At 40.5% G+C, this 16,314-nt stretch overlaps 1 protein-coding gene across 1 annotated transcript in view; it reads right to left on the minus strand.

Moving 5' to 3' along the window:
• Positions 1-1,661, minus strand: part of LOC131731301 (ATP-binding cassette sub-family A member 13-like) — a 30,148-nt gene extending 28,487 nt beyond the window's left edge. Inside the window, exon 1 of the mRNA XM_059020784.1 lies at positions 1,487-1,661. Within this exon, the coding sequence (XP_058876767.1) occupies positions 1,487-1,661 (175 nt within the window). The remainder of the gene's footprint in view (positions 1-1,486) is intronic.
• Between the last annotated feature and the right edge of the window lie 14,653 nt (positions 1,662-16,314).

Consider the following 16,314-nt stretch of genomic DNA (forward strand, 5'->3'; position numbering starts at 1 on the left):
GAATCTCCTATCTGACTCCTCCGCTAAGGAAGGGGGATGGAAAGCCTCTAGTTCCACTGATTGATTCAAGCGAAACGCTGTAATCACCTTAGGAAGGAAAGCAGGATTCGTGCGCAATGATACCCTGTTTCCATCGTCCCAAATGCGCATACAGGAACTGTGCACGGACAGTGCTTGTAGCTCACTTAGCGGAGGTGATAGCTAACAGAAAGGCTATCTTAATAGAGAGATATTTCAGCTCTATGGTATCTATGGGCTCAAACGGGGCCTTCGTGAGAGCCTCTAGTACCATGTCTAGACTCTAGGCAATGGGTTCCACAGACTCCTCTGCCTGCCCAGTCCGCCCTCGAACCAGAATTGGATGCGTCTGTCGTCAGCACTTGACGGCTGTAAATAACTCCCATCCTTACGCCTTCGCTCAGGTGAGGGGCTTGCCTCCACCAGCGTAGCACATTCCAGCACACTCAGCCGACGGTTTCTGTCGAGCTTGGCGTGTAGCCGAAAGGCATTGAGCTACACTTGAAGTGGGCACATGTGAAGTAACCCCAGTTGAATAGCTGAGGACGCTGTGGCCATCAGACCCAGTAGTTTCTGGCACAACACTAATTGCACTGTGGACCCTGGTTGAAACAGGGCCAGGCAGTTGCGAATAGCAGCTACCCTGTCATCCGACAGGTAGGCTCGCATTGTAAGGGAATCCAGCCGGAGACCCAGATAAACCGTACTCTGCACCGGTGTTAATTGGCTTTTTGCATCACTGAGGGTGAGACCCAGCCTCGACAGATGCTCCGTCACAATCGCTGTGTGAGCCACTGCTCCTGCCTGGGACTGGGAACAAATCAGCCTTCCAGGTAGCCGCAAGGAAGCTAGGATGACATCCATGCACTTTGAAAACATGCAGGGGGCTAAGGAGAGGCTGAATGACAGCAAGGAGAACTTGAAGACACTCCCCTGAAAGGCCAAGCGGAGATATTTCGTGTGTGCTGGACGGATAGGAACGTGAAAATACCCGTCCTTCAGGTCCACTGTTGTAAACCAGTCGCCCAGCCGGACAGACTGGTGGATGTGGCGATGTGTGACCATCTGGAACCTCCTCTCCCTCAAGAACCCGTTGAGGTGTCTCAGGTCTAGGATGGGGCAAAGGCCGCCGTCCTTCTTTGACACCAAGAAATTCCTCAAGTAGAATCCCTCTTTTTGAGAGGTGTGTTCTATGAGACGGATGGCTTGTTTTTGAAGTAGTGTTTCTACCTCGTTTGAGGGCCAAGACCTGGAGAGGGTTGTTCACGGATGTGACAGTAATCCCTCAAAAGGGAGGAGGTCCCAAGTGGAATTGCAGTCCGTAGCCGGTGTGTATGGTGGCGAGCCCTCAAGAGTCTGAGGTGCAATTGCTCCAGTAGCGCAGATGGTGTTGTGCGTACGGGTGGGTCTGAGGTCGCAAGCCTTCAGGGCCCCTGCTGGGGCTGTTGAGGCTAGGGAAGAAGGCTACCTTGGAGGCTGCCTGGGGCGGTTCCGGTGGAACTGTCTCCCTGGGCGCTGGCCCGCTGGGCCCCATGTCCGGCGTTCCTCCGTGCTTGTTGCTGGCTCCTTGCCGCGGAGGCCTGGAGGCGGTGCCTCAGGTCACCCCGTGGTGCCGTAGGGATTGGGATGGTCCGGGTTACCATGGTAACTGCCGGATGCCATCGCCTCCCCCTTCTCCATGCACAGTCATGGGAGGGGAGCATCAATGGCACCTGTCAGGACGCCTCTTGCTGTCTGTGAGAGCGTTGCAGGATCCCCAAAAGTATGGCCTGGGGAGATAGGCGCATCCAATAAGGCAGATCTGTCCACATCCGGGACCCTCATCTGAGACAGCCACAGCTGTCTGCGTGCCACCACTAAGCCTACCAGGCTTCTACCCAGGGCTTTCCCTTGGAACCCCGATATTTGCAATAAAGTGCCTGAGACTGTACGTAGCTCTGAAGGTAGCGGCTCGGGAAGGGTAACAGAGTGCAGCATGCCGTCCAGGTAGGCCGTCAAGAAGCCTCCTGTGTTTGCAAGGCGTGTGCTTTGGCCGCATAAGCCTTTTTCAGGTGGGCTTCTGTGATCCTGCATTTGCCGTTAGGGCATACAGGATCCTTAGATAGACCTCCTACTGGGGGGGCTCGCACTAGGGCCGCTATGGTGGAGTCCACCGGGGGGAACTGTACGAGCCCTACCGCCTCTGCTCCCTCCATGGAGGCAAGTGCGACTGTGCTCTTGGACACGCTCGGTGCTGAGGCCGGGTGTTGCCAAGAGGATCTGACCTCCTCCGGGAACGCCGGAAAGGACTGGGGGGGTCGAAGTCTGCGCTGGTCTGAAAACGGACCTGTGCTGCTCGGAATTTGCCTTCCAGGGTACCTAGAGGAAGTTGGCGGCCCTTTCCATGAGTGCCCAAATTGAGTTCGAGGGTGCTGGAATCTCAGGCTCTGAGGCGAGCTCGGAGCTGGGGCCCGTTACCTGAGTCAGGTCTAGGTCCTGAGTCTCTTTTCTTAAGAAGGATTCCTCATCCCAGGAAGCCGCTAGGTAGAGCGCATCCTGTCCCTCCTCGCTCATCACCACATCCTGTTGCTCAACCTCTGTAGCAACCACTGGTGAAGCAGGGGTATGCTCTGGGGCAGGCACTGGTGGAGCTGGGGCAGGCACAGGAGGACCTACTGCCTGCCCAAGTGCACGAGTATTTGGGCCATTTGGCAAAATCCCTCGCATGGTTCACGTTACTAGCTCTCTCTCTCTGCCCCTCGAGGGAGATCTAGAGTGAGAGAAAAGCGCCAGTCTTTTTTGTAGGGTGCTCTCCTTGGACCTGGCGCAAAAGGAACAGGACAACCTGTCTGCCAAGACAGCAAAGGCGTGCTCAATGCCCAGGCACATCGCACACAGAGTGTGTTTGTCCTGCAGAGGCAATTTCCGCCTGCAGGATATGCACGGGTTTCCACGAGTTTCTGATTCCTGGGAAGTTGCAAGCCTACTTCCAGCAATTAATTGCAAGGGAACTCACAAAAACTCGAAGGCAACTGGAAAAAAGGATTAGAGTAATACTCACCACTTTACCTACCTGTCAGTGAAAGGCAAAAGAGACTGATTCTCCGCTCAGTGACTATTTATTACCTCGGTGAGGCGGGACCGAAGATATCACTCCGTGGAGGGGTCTATTGGCAGCTATGGCTTACTAGTTTTGTTTATATTAGCAAATGTTATTTTAACTGCAGGTACACAAGCTTCTTCCCTCTTTGAAGCTTTCTGGCTCTATGTGAACTAAAAATCATATGAATTATGATTAAACTCTGCATATCCCTAATAGGTAGATAATAAAGATTAGAAAATAAAGACATGGCTATGTTTGGAGAAAATGAAATTATTGAACTGTGGTCCTTTTTATATCTTTTACATTATCACATTTTAGCAAAGCTTCAGTGCTCACTCTCTCTCTTTCTGTCTCTGTCTCTCTCTCTCTCTCTCTCTCTCTCTCTTTCTGTCTCTGTCTCTCTCTCTCTTTCTGTCTCTGTCTCTCTCTCTCTCTCTCACACACACACGCACTTAGGCTTCAAGTAATGGAGATCTGTTAAATTGGAATACCTGAAAAACAATCCCTCAGCGCTGTTATATAAATGGGGAGTCAGCTTGAGTGATGGATAATCAATGACCAGTGGTTTTACAGTGAAAAGGGCCATCGCCATGGTGACAAAAAGAACTGGCAGAAGTAAGTTAGTTAAGGCTCCTTTCCAGTCTCTTCTGCTGTGGTGGAAACGTTTGATCAGCAGTGCAGTTATCTGTTTGAGAAGCAGGCTGACTCCAGACTCCCTCCTGAGTCCAGTCAGTGCTGCATCTAGAGAATAAAGGGGGATTCATGATAAATTATATTATATCTCATTCATATTCAGAGTAAGCCCCCCCCCCCTTCCAGTAAGCATCTTTGTCTGCCATTTAAAATGAAACAAATAACTAAATAACTGTAAAAAGCTGTGTATAATGCAGTTCAAGACAGGTTGCAGGTGAATGCATTGAGGCCAGCAAGTTTCAGGACAATGGTTTTTTTTTTGGATTATTTTAAATAAACTTAATTTATTTGCAGGAATTAAACTAATTACCCAAACCAAAAATGATTTATTGGGCTATTTTTATCTGCAATGCACAGCAGGTTTTAGGTATTTTTTTATTTTTCAAATCTTCAAACAAAGACGGTTTCTGACATGTGGGTTTTTAGAAATAATTGCTGTACAATTGTAGTTTCAGTCATGTCCGCAAAAGTGAAAAAATCTACAAAAACAAACTTACAGATTGGACATATGTTATAAATCCTAGGCCCTTTTCAAACCACCTCACTTCAGAAATTCTCTTCTGAAGCAAACAGTGGTTTAAAATGGCATGGTGGAATAATTATGGTTTACATGGTAAATAGTGATCATAGCAGAAACAACAAAAGAGAATGAAAGAGAGCAAACATAATGGGATATTAAACAGGTAAAAAAAATATCCCTTTAAGGAAGTCCCAGGCTTTGTATTTATTTAGTTAATTTGCTTGTGTTAAGCTCTAAATACTGTCTTAACATCAGGCAGTACCTTCTACCTAAAGGCTAGCATTTTATATGGCAGGTCTATATTCTTACAATTAATCTGATGTCTAATTTATAAAACAAAATACATTGATGGCAAAATTGGTAGCTGGTTTAACGATATAAATACATTTTCTGGAACTGAACACTACTAATACTTTTGATATTAAACAACATCAGGGCGTTTCAGTGTTGCAGTCTCTGAAGCGCTATGATGAAATCACAATCTCTCCATAATGGGCTGACTGAGTTTATCCTAAGTGTGAGCAGCCTTTGCTTGGAATGATCCCCCAATTGCATTAAGAAACACCTCTAGCATTCATATGTGCAAATTTCTGATCAAAAACTATTTGAACACAGCTTTGTGTTATGTAATTGCTTTGTGCATGGGTACTGTTGGATATGTAATATCTTTTGTGATATACCCTGGACAGCCATGTAAGCTAATTAATCTCAGTGGGTTTTCTCCAGATTAAATAATTAAAATAAAAGATGAATCATTCTTCAGCGTTGAAACAAGTCTGGACATAGTCCCCGGATCATTATGTCTTTCCTCACATTTTTTTTTTTTTTTGTGTTACCAATAGGTGTCCTCTACATGTTCACATGAGAAATAAACTCATCGTAATTAAGGATTTTACATAATTTTAGTATCCTATCTTGTGTATAGATGTCATCAACATGCATAGAACATATGACAGAAAAACAACACCATTTAATAGGAGTTCCTGAGTATAATCTTCATTTTTGTGATTAGTAATAAGGTAATATGTGGTGTGTAGGGATTCTCTTATTATAACACAAGATGATGTAACAAAAATTGTAACACAATAGTCTCCGGCTAAGAGAACACCCCTCGGTAAGCAAACAAAGTGTTCTCTTAGCCAAAGTGTTCTCTAAAATGGAGTTGACCACCAGACACACTATGAATCAATAAATAAATATGTATTACTTGTCATGATGCACGTGCATCAACATATGAAATGAACAGGATAAGTAAGAGAAAAGCAATAGGCAAGTGTGTCTAACTGTCAAACTAAATTGTACAGCACCCCTACAGCAGCTCTAGATTAATGATGAATACAGGAGCAATATTCGAGACATGCACAAACTTATTTAACAGAACCGTGAAGCAACTCACCAGAACGGGAAACACCAAATTGCTTGGCTACTTGTGTCTGATTCAGGTTTTTTTCAAGAGCTTGAACAATTTCCAACTTTGTGTAGCAAGAGAAACAGCGGGTCATTTTGCCGTTTGTTGACATGCCATTTTGTAACGATGAGGTGGAAATCAGCATACAAAACAATGCAATGATAAATAATGGTGGTTCTGGAAAGACTGAATAAACCAATCAGTGTGTCAAGACACTCTTGCAATGACAGTTTTGAAAAGATTAAATAAACCACTTGAATTTAAGTTTAATAATGATGAGTTATCAGCTTACAAAACAGTACTGTATCAGTTGTGAATTAATCGCTATCAGAGAAATTTCTATAAGCGTTATAAGCGGAGCATTTACAATGGGAAAAATCTGTTTTACCACAAGGTTGTTCTGTTACCCAAAGTGTTCTCTTAGGAGGTGTTCCTATATGCTACTGTAACACCCTACACACAGTGGGGATTATTTCCAAACGAGAGCTGCTGGAGGATAGCGCTATACGCCATTATGTCGACCATTTTTTCTGCACCTCTGTTTTTCCCACCGATTGAGTATTTTGTAAAGCTGCAGAAAACATGGCAGTTATTTTGATGCTTTCTTTTTGGCGGAATATATAATGATCGAAGAATCTGTGTCTATTCTCCAAAGACCAAAGTGGTGAATCATTTAAATTTCCATCAGTTTGCTTTCCGCCTGCTTACGAATGGTCAATATGTCTATACACCAGTATAAAAAGAGTGACAGCACTTCAGATCATAGGCACAACTACCGTACCTCCCTCAACAATTTCAGGCATTCTTTATGTCTCCCTCAAATTTCAGGATGTCCCATCATTGAACAAACAATGCGCCTAGGAAAGCTGCTGACATGAACTTGTGTCGAATTTAGTCTAATTATTATAATGTTTTATTTTTTATAAACCGTACATACAAATGCCCTGGCTGTGAAAAATGACTTAATTCATATCACAACTTAGTTTTTTATCCAACGATATGAAGTGTTTAACCTTTCAGTTTTCACCTTTTTATGTACAATGTAGCTTTTGCTATATTTTCTGGTTGAGGGCATTTGTATTTTACACCGGGAAGAAGTTTTTAAAAAGAGACTACCATTTATTTTTGGACATGTTGGATTATAACTTTTGTTTGACAAGCACAGTCAGAAGGCTCTAAAGGCTGACTTGCGCTCCAGTGTCATGCTGATATATTTTTTCATGAGGGGCACCTAGCGTGTCCAGAATGACATTGTGTACGTGTGTCAGAAGCTTGTATAGAATGGTTATTGAAAATGTCCCAAAATAGAATATCAGACTTTTTTGTAACTTCTCAGCGGCACCACATGCTAAAATCAGCTTGTCACAAATGACGCTAACTATAGGGGTGCTGCTTTGTTATTAAAAGAAAGGAAGCATGCATACACCATTTCTTATATGAGGAGCATTTTAGATTAAATTGTGTCAAGGCAGAGTGAGAGAGAGCGAGAGCGAGCTAGAGAAGGGAATTAATTGAAATAATTTGAATAGGCATGTTTTTATTTTTTTTATTTTTTTATGTTTTTATAAAGTTACAGATGCACATCCCCGGTAGAGCATATAGCACCTATAAATATATGTTTGGGATGCTCTATCACCCACAGAGTCGGAGCCTATGTGAAATGTTGTATCTAAATAAATAGCTATTACTTGAACAAGATGTCATTTTGATAGGAATGAGTGAAAGTAGCTGCTTTATGATCGCACTTATAATATTAAATATTGCACAGATAACGACCTAAACCATTTATACGCAGACAAATCAAATATTGCGTCCTGCTGTATTTGTACCCTTTAATTTCAATGTGATCAAAATACTGTAACTTTATTGTAATTGTTAATGTGGATAGTGATATCATGAACGGCAATGATAATTTGTATATGCACACACACATTTTTATTGGTAAATGTCAGTAAATTTGCCAGTATATTATAGATGTTTTATGACAATTTACATTTACTACAAACAATCTGTTAAGATTACACTGTTACATTGTCCTGCAATATTACACATTTCCTTAACAGTGTACATGATATCGATCATGTTTGTTTGTTTTATGTTGTCCTAAGTTACCTTTACAGCTGGTCTTGTTTGCATTTACATTTTGACTAATCTTTTTCCAGTATTTTGGGACAGGTTTCGATTGTGTTTATGTAGAATTACTAACACATTTGAACCAGAACCAATTTTTGCAGATTACACCTTAAATTATCATTACTTATTCATTTAAAGCTCCCATCAACTGCAAAGAATTTTGCATGAAATGCAATCTGTGGCGGGTGTATTGGAGGATTCACTTTAGAAAATAGGAGGATATTTGTCAGATTAACAAGTGGAAAGATTCTGCAGATTTTGCCATTTATACTGAAAATGAAACCCCTTTCAAAAATTGGGTCCAATGTATTCATTTATAGGATTAGTGCTATAAAAGTGCTGCTGAAGAATGCAACTCATTTGAATTGAGATAATACCATTCAAATGTAGAGTATATTATCATTAATAATTCAGAACCCTGAATTATTCATATGTTTTTGTATGCCTTGGGGTTAATATGCAAAAATTATTAAATGTGCAGGTTAGCACTTGGCTGCAGGTGTCTGAAAACATCTGCATGCTAAGGAGATAAAAAGCTTAGAATTCCAAAAGGTTCAGAAGCTAGCTAATGAAGTGAATATGCATTAGATAGTTACCATCACAATTAATTGGTCCAGTGCTTCTGACAGTAAAAGCCTCTGCAACTCGTGAGCTGCCCAACATCTTCCTCTCAGTATCTTGAAGAAGCTTTAAAAATACCTGTGGGGTAATGCACTCAACTTATTTAGTGCAGAGTTCATGTTAGACTAGCCTCTATTAGCCCGTGTAGAAGTCTTACTTATTAATTGCAGATTTTCAATCATGCAGGTTTGGATTCAAATGTTGAAAGTGCAGTGGGGTACCTAGCCAATTATACCAGAACATGTGTGAATTACAGGATCATTTTTGGAACTTCATATGGTATAAATGAGAATGTGCCCCTTCATTTTTTACATGAAAGAAGCATGATATCCATAAAAAAGCAAGATACCCATATCTAGAGTCTGACCATGGGCAGCAGTGTGGAGTAGTGGTTAGGGCTCTGGACTCTTGACCGGAGGGTTGTGGGTTCAGTCCCCAGTGGGGGACACTGCTGTTGTACCCTTGAGCAAGGTACTTTACCTAGATTGCTCCAGTAAAAAAAAAAAAAAAAAAAAAAAAAAAAAAAAAAAAAAACCAACTGTATAAATGGGTAATTGTATGTAAAAAAAATACTGTAATATCTGTATAATGTGAAATCTTGTAACAATTGTAAGTCGCCCTGGATAAGGGCGTCTGCTAAGAAATAAATAAATAATGGTTATTGCCATAAAGTGCGCTATACCAATATACTGTATTCAGATTAGATGTGCATGCAGATTTTAGATTCTTTGAGAAATTAATTGGATACCCTGACAAGATGGCTTTAACCAGGTACTAATAATACATTATGGGCTAAATTCTCAAAGCAATTTAAGAAAGGAGAGAATAGCCCAATAGAGTTACCACACCAGATATAAACAACTAATACTTCTAATTTAGGAACTTGTAAGTAGTCTTAAATTTGTTTTTTTAAAATTTGTTTTAGTATTGTAAAAATTGAGCTAATGATGATTTGGAGTAAATAACGAATGCAAATCTATCCCAATCTCTTCAGAACTACTGTATTCCGGTATCTGCAGAAATGACCTTACACAGACAATATCTACTTAACATCTGCGGTGTGCCTTTTGAAAGATAGCAGGCATGACCTAATTGTGTTTAAAGTATAAATAAAGTATATGAATTAATAGCAACCAATTTCATGCCAAACAGTGTATGTGTTCACAATTTAAACAGTCAGAGTAGACAGAAAGGATCACAGTAGTCAATTATCCGAACTAATTGGGACCGATACTAGTTTACATAATCTATTTGTATGGATAATCGAACAGATATTAATAACAATTACTGTACCTTTAATAATGTATAGAATAATGCTAACATACACAAGTACTTAGTACACAAGTACCTACTGATGACATAGAATAGACCTATTCTATCACATTAGGCATACAAAATTACAAAGCTTTACAAATCATTAAATGAATGCAATTCAGTAAAACTTTAACATTATTATTATTATTTATTTCTTAGCAGACGCCCTTATCCAGGGCGACTTACAATTGTTACAACATATCACATTATTTCACATTATACAGATATCACATTATTTTTACATACAATTACCCATTTATACAGTGGGGTTTTTACTGGAGCAATCTAGGTAAAGTACCTTGCTCAAGGGTACAACAGCAGTGTTCCCCACTGGGGATTGAACCCACAACCCTCCAGTCAAGAGTCCAGAGCCCTAACCACTACTCCACACTGCTAACACCTACAGTTAAGGTAATGAAATACTGTCATTAAACGTACCATATACCAAACTTTGAAAATCATCAAAGAATACAATTTAGTATAACTCTGACACATTACAGAACTTTAGAAATCATTAAACTTCAAAAATTCAGTAAAATGTTTCTATACTTTGATACTTGCTGTTAAGAAACTGTAATAACGTGCAATTGAAATTTATAAAATAAAAGTTCTTAGCTGCTCAATAACATAGACAGGATCTCCAGCCCTTACTGACAAAATAGAAGAAAAATCAAGAACGAGGTGACTGTTTTAATTTGCTTAACTGTAACAGTTTAAAGCACACAAGTACTCCATCTAAGGTTTTGGTGGTCTGAATAATTCTGTAAATTTCATTTGCCTCAGTCTGCTGGTCCTTTTTTTGGCAGCTAAATCTCATAACCGTTTTAGCAGCAGATGCTGTGTGCGTAATACACCACACGTAATTCATCGCGTGATTACAGGTGTGGTTGATTAGACAGTACGATTGATCAAAGATCGGATAATTGACTGTATTTTAGTTCACTGCCCCTCACATTGGGTGGCTGCAGATAAGAATTCAAAAACCTCTGTAAAAGAGATTAAACAGAGGAAAGCACTAATCTGGAGACATGACAACCTAATTTAGTTCTCATTTATTATACCTCAACCTCATGGCAGTACTCATTTAGTAGAAGACTCCTGAACCATTTTAGCCCTAGAAAGGAAATGCTTCAGAAAACGTCTTTCAATTTTCCCAACCTCCTTGTACATTATTTGAGAGAGAACCACTGGCACTGAGTGAATGTCAATTAAAATGTCAAATATTCTGTGATGGCAGCATGCTTCTTAGACAGCTTTGAACTGAACAGCTCATTTTTCGAATCATTTTTCTGATACCATGATCTCTGCCTTTGGGCTGTTGAAAGAGCTGACATTTTCAGAAGCCTTATGTTTGGACATTTTGGCTGAATGTAGTTCATTAAAAACACCCACAGAGGTTTTAAACAATATATAATGATTTAAACCTCAATTTAAAACATACTGGTAACTCCCTGCACATGGACTGTAAAATAATTAATAAGCAGGAATTTGTTTTTCTGCCACAGACCTATTCTCAAATTAAAAGAGCAGACTACTAAATTGTTCATTGCTGTAAAGTGTTGTTTCTGATAGGCTACTTATCTTGAACTTATCACTTATTCATTACATAGCATTTTCACCAGATGACTCCCCACTCAGCCAAACGCCTAAACCTGTTAGACATAAGACCTCCTTTCAATTAAACAGTAAGGAGCTTAATTTTTTAATTGCTGTTTATGAGGTGCCAAACAGGCAATCATTCATACATTTAGCGTATGTAGTCACTGATTCTAAAAACTAGAACGATTTGGTTTTTATGTCAAATGCATTGGTTCACGTATAGTTGGTTAGTGTTTAAAATATACTGGTTGGTTTGTTTGCACAATCTATTGGTTTGTATGTTTAATATATTGTTTGTGTGCATAACATTGGTTTGTGTGCATACTATATTGGTTTGCGTGCATACTATATTGGTTTGTGTGCATACTGTATATACATTTCACACAAACCAATAAATATATTATGCCACGAGCCAATGTATTAATCATACAAATCAATAGATTTTGCAAACAAACCAACCCTAACACTAACCAACTATATTTAACCCCTACCTTTTCATGCTATGTGACCCCCTGTCCCTGGCAGGTACACACTCCCTAATATATTCAATCACACTCATTACGCGCAGGTAGATTATTTGATTGCTCAGCCAGCTATCCAGCTCGTGTGTGTGTGTTTAGGGTTTTAACCCTGAGACATTGTAAAAGACCGTCTAGCTCAAGGATTATTGAAAATGACTACCTCTTCGAGTGTGGTATCAGAAATACCATAGCCAAGAATATGCAGGTTGTCCAGGTTGGCATCCAGAGTCTGGAAAAGGCTCTTGTAGGCTTTTTTTATCTAATGTGGCTGGGATGACATAGGTCAGCTCACCATGCAGCGCTTCATTCAAAAAGGCACCTGGTATCTGGCTCTGCACAAGTGAAGTCACGGCGCCATCATTGCATGAAGGGCCACCACTGAATAAGGAACACTGGAAGAATCAACATTCAGCATTATTGACTGCATTTCCAACCAGGTAAAAAGGAAGCATGTAGAAATAGAAAGTTTGAAGAAGAGCATAGGAGAAACAAAATGTTAGGTTATTATCATAACCCTGGTTCCCTTAAATAGAAATGTACCCATTACCGCATGGGTATTTACCTCCTAAAGACTCAAAACCTGAATATTGATATACCAAAGTTGCTCAGCGATCCTGTGGTGCAGTCATGCCCCGCCCCCGAGGGTACAAAAGGACTGCGCTCACAGATCTCAGTGTCATTTTTCCTTCAGCCTGTTGCAATCATGGATGCAGCGACCTTGAAGGTTGATGGTTACATTTCTATTCCAGGGAACCAGGGTTATGATAATAGCCTAACGTTCCCTTTCAAGTACGAAATGTAACCATTACCATATGGGTGAGTGTACCAAAGCCATCACAAGGGCAAGATTGCAGAACCACTGGAATACTACAAGGCTAAGTCGAGAGGCTGCCTTGTGCGTTACCATACGGAACCCCAGTAACGGGTAGCTAGGGTGAAAGAAACTCACCTCTATGTCTGTGTGTGTAAGGGTTGACTGGGAAGCCACCCTTAACACTCAAAGCCAGGGTTTTGAGGATCCACAACATTCAGTCTATAGAAGCTAGTGAAGGTAAGGGGAGTAGCCCGCACTGCTATATTGCATATGCCCTTGACAGATGCTCCCTGGAATAAAGTCAATGAAGTTGCCATGCCCCTGCTGGAATGGGCAGTGAGATTTTCTAGAGGGGGCAAGTTGAGCAGCTCATAGGTAGTCCTTTGATTACCTTCCCTTATCACTTAAGGTAGCTGTGGTAAAGCCTATGCTTAAGAAGCACAATTTGGACCCTAATGTCCTTAATAACTATAGACCAATCTCCAACCTACCATTCTTAGATAAGGTTCCAAAGAGAGTTATTGCAATTCAATTACAAGAATGTCTAACTCTTAACGGTATATTCAAGAAGTTTCAGTCTGGTTTTCGTGCTGCATATTGCACCGAGATGGTCTTGTCAGAGTTGTGAATGATTTGCTCTGACTGAGGCTTTCCATCAGTTTTAATTCTTCAATTCTTCTAGATTTAAGTGCTGTCTTTGATACTGTAGACCATTCCATCTTACTGAATCATCTTGAAAGCATAGTGGGACTGACCTTGTCCTATCCTGGTTCAAATGTTATCTTTCTGGTTTCAGTCTCTATTGGGGAGGTAAAATCGGCATTAATGGAAGTTGTCTGTGGTGTTCCACAGGGCTCCATTCTAGGTCCCTTGCTGTTTTTATTATATATGCTACAGTTAGGTGACATTATCCGCAGACACGGAGTGAACTTCCATTGCTATGCTGATGATACCCAGCTATATTTGCCCCTAAAGCCAGTAATTGTGTTTTTCACTGTTTTCATTTACGTATGTTTAACTACTGGATAGTTTGTGCTGCATTCATGTAACAAATCAAATGAAAGGCCACAAAAGTTCCTTTCATATTATGTAAGTTGCAACAGGATCAGGCATACTACATGTGGTAGAGAGGAGAATATATGTTAAAAAAAAAAAAAAAAAAAACGCTTTTCCAAAAAAATCATGTTTGGTCACTGCTATATATATTTAATCATAGATGGCTAAAAAAAAATATCAATGCACCATTGAACCGCAATATGAAATGAACATGGGGGGGAAGCTGAGCTTCTAAGCTTTCCAATGATACCGCCCCTTTCAGTCTAGTTGCTACAATGACATAGCAATAGACTCAAAACCTAAGACTATATAAAGTGATGAAGTTTGGTACTCAATTACAGGCGCCATTTGTGGAGCTCACTCAGTACTGAATACATGTGGCGATGCTGTGTTTCAAAGCCAGTATATACCGGTATTTTTTTTAATAACAATACAAAATATCATTAATATAAAGTGACTGACTTATTTATGTGAGTTAATGCTTGATTATGTCAGGAAACATTTTGCCAGGGCAAGTGCGAATACGTTAAAAGCATTGTGAGTGCACTGTTAAAGTGCTCTACGGGCTCCAGAAATGGTTCAACTGTTTACTAACTCCACCCAACTTGTGACATCATTTTCCAATCGTTCTTTATATAGTCCTAGCTCAAAATGAAACCTAAGCTGTGAACTCTATCACATGGTGAGACGCTTAACTTCAGGCAGTCGTAGTTCCGGCTAGGAGTACCGCATACACACACTGAATATAACACAACACACATTCTAAATTGGGTGAAAAATACAGTAGCTTGGTGTCTTAAAATATCTCTGCGGGATTTTCCCGCACTGAAAGTTGCAGATATGCAGGAGCAACTTGGAAAATGCGCTTTTCCCGCTGAAATTCAAGCCCTGGTATGTATGTAATGAATACTGACGAAATAAAGACAAATAATTTTTACTGTAAGTAAATAAAACAAATAAATATTTGTTTTTATTTTGTCATAGGGAAAGGTTTTAACAAAAAAAATAACAGGTAGGCAATAAACAATGGGGTGGAACAACCACAACGAGAGAGAGAGAGAGAGAGAGAGAGAGAGAGAGAGAGAGAGAGAGAGAGAGCGAGAGCTGCAGCCTGAGTCCAACTGTTCAATATTTACATCAATGAGTTAGCGGTGATGTTGGAACAGTCTACAGCTCCTGGCCTCACTATATATGACATGGAAGTCAAATTCCTGCTCTATGCAGACGACCTGGACCTGCTGTCGTCCACTGAACAGGGGCTGCAGCAGAACCTGGCTCTACTGGAGCAGTTCTGTCAAACTTGGGCCCTGGCAGTGAATTTGAAAAAAACAAAATCATGATCTTCCAAAAAAAGGCCAGATCTCAGGAAAACAGATACCACTTCACTCTAGGCAACACCGCCTTGAACACACATTGAATTACAGTTACCTTGGACTAACAATCAATGCATCAGGGAGCTTTGGCCTGGCAGTGAATGCATTAAAAGTAAAAGTTTGCAGAGCTTTCTATGCCATCAAAAGAAGGCTATATAAAATAAATATACCCATTAGAATCTGGTCCAAAATTTTTGACAGCATCATCCAACCCATTGCGCTATACGGAAGTGAGGTATGGTGTCCACTCAGTCAGCAGAACTACACAAAATGGGACAAGTATCCTGCAGAAACCCTGCATGCAGAATTCTGAAAAAAATATTTTACAAGTACACAGGAAAACACCTAATCATGCATGCAGGGCTGAATTGCTCATCCACATTCATAAAAGAGCACTCAAATTCTGGATGCATCTCCGCACAAGCCCCCCAGACTCACTACAATACAAGTCCCTGCAAGCCCAAGAGCTCATCCCAGAAAAGAGTCCCCTCAGTCAGCTGGCCCTGAAGCTCACTGCACTAACCTCCACTAACACTAACCAGCTGCCAATCAGAGTCAACCAAATTATAAAACAAAACAAAGCATCTTATCTGGAACATTGGGACAAATGAAACAAAATTCCAAAATAAATTTGATTGCTATCGGGCCCTAAACAGAAACTAGATCTTGGAAAAATGTCAGTAAACACTTCAGAAAAATAGATTTAAAGTAGGCCTATTAAAAACAAAATCTAAACGTAACATATTTAAATATATTTCTTTACAACTTGTTTTATACATGCAATGTTAATATACGGTATTTTTAAAAATGACCATATCGGTCGTTGCAAGTCTGTGACCAAGAACTGCGTCCATTAAATTATAATATTTCCTTTTTCTGCTGTCTGACCCGCTTTATTGTTATGCAATTTAGTTTTTTTGTAATCCTGTTATATATTTTTTTAATTTCTTCACAACACTGTTTGCGCTGTGGTTTAGTCCCGTATTTCTCAATTCCTGAGAAATCTTTTGGTAGCCTTTATTGTTTCGGACAGTACGAGTTAATCCCGCCCCCAGCCTTGGTCAGCACAAAGCCAGTACCAGATATCTTGCGAGGCCAGAGTTTCACGGTTACGACTCAGCTCGGCTTGACAAAATGAAAAGTGTGAAACTAGCCGTACCGT

Source organism: Acipenser ruthenus, chromosome 3 (genome assembly GCF_902713425.1).
Source record: "Acipenser ruthenus chromosome 3, fAciRut3.2 maternal haplotype, whole genome shotgun sequence".
NCBI lineage: Eukaryota > Metazoa > Chordata > Actinopteri > Acipenseriformes > Acipenseridae > Acipenser > Acipenser ruthenus.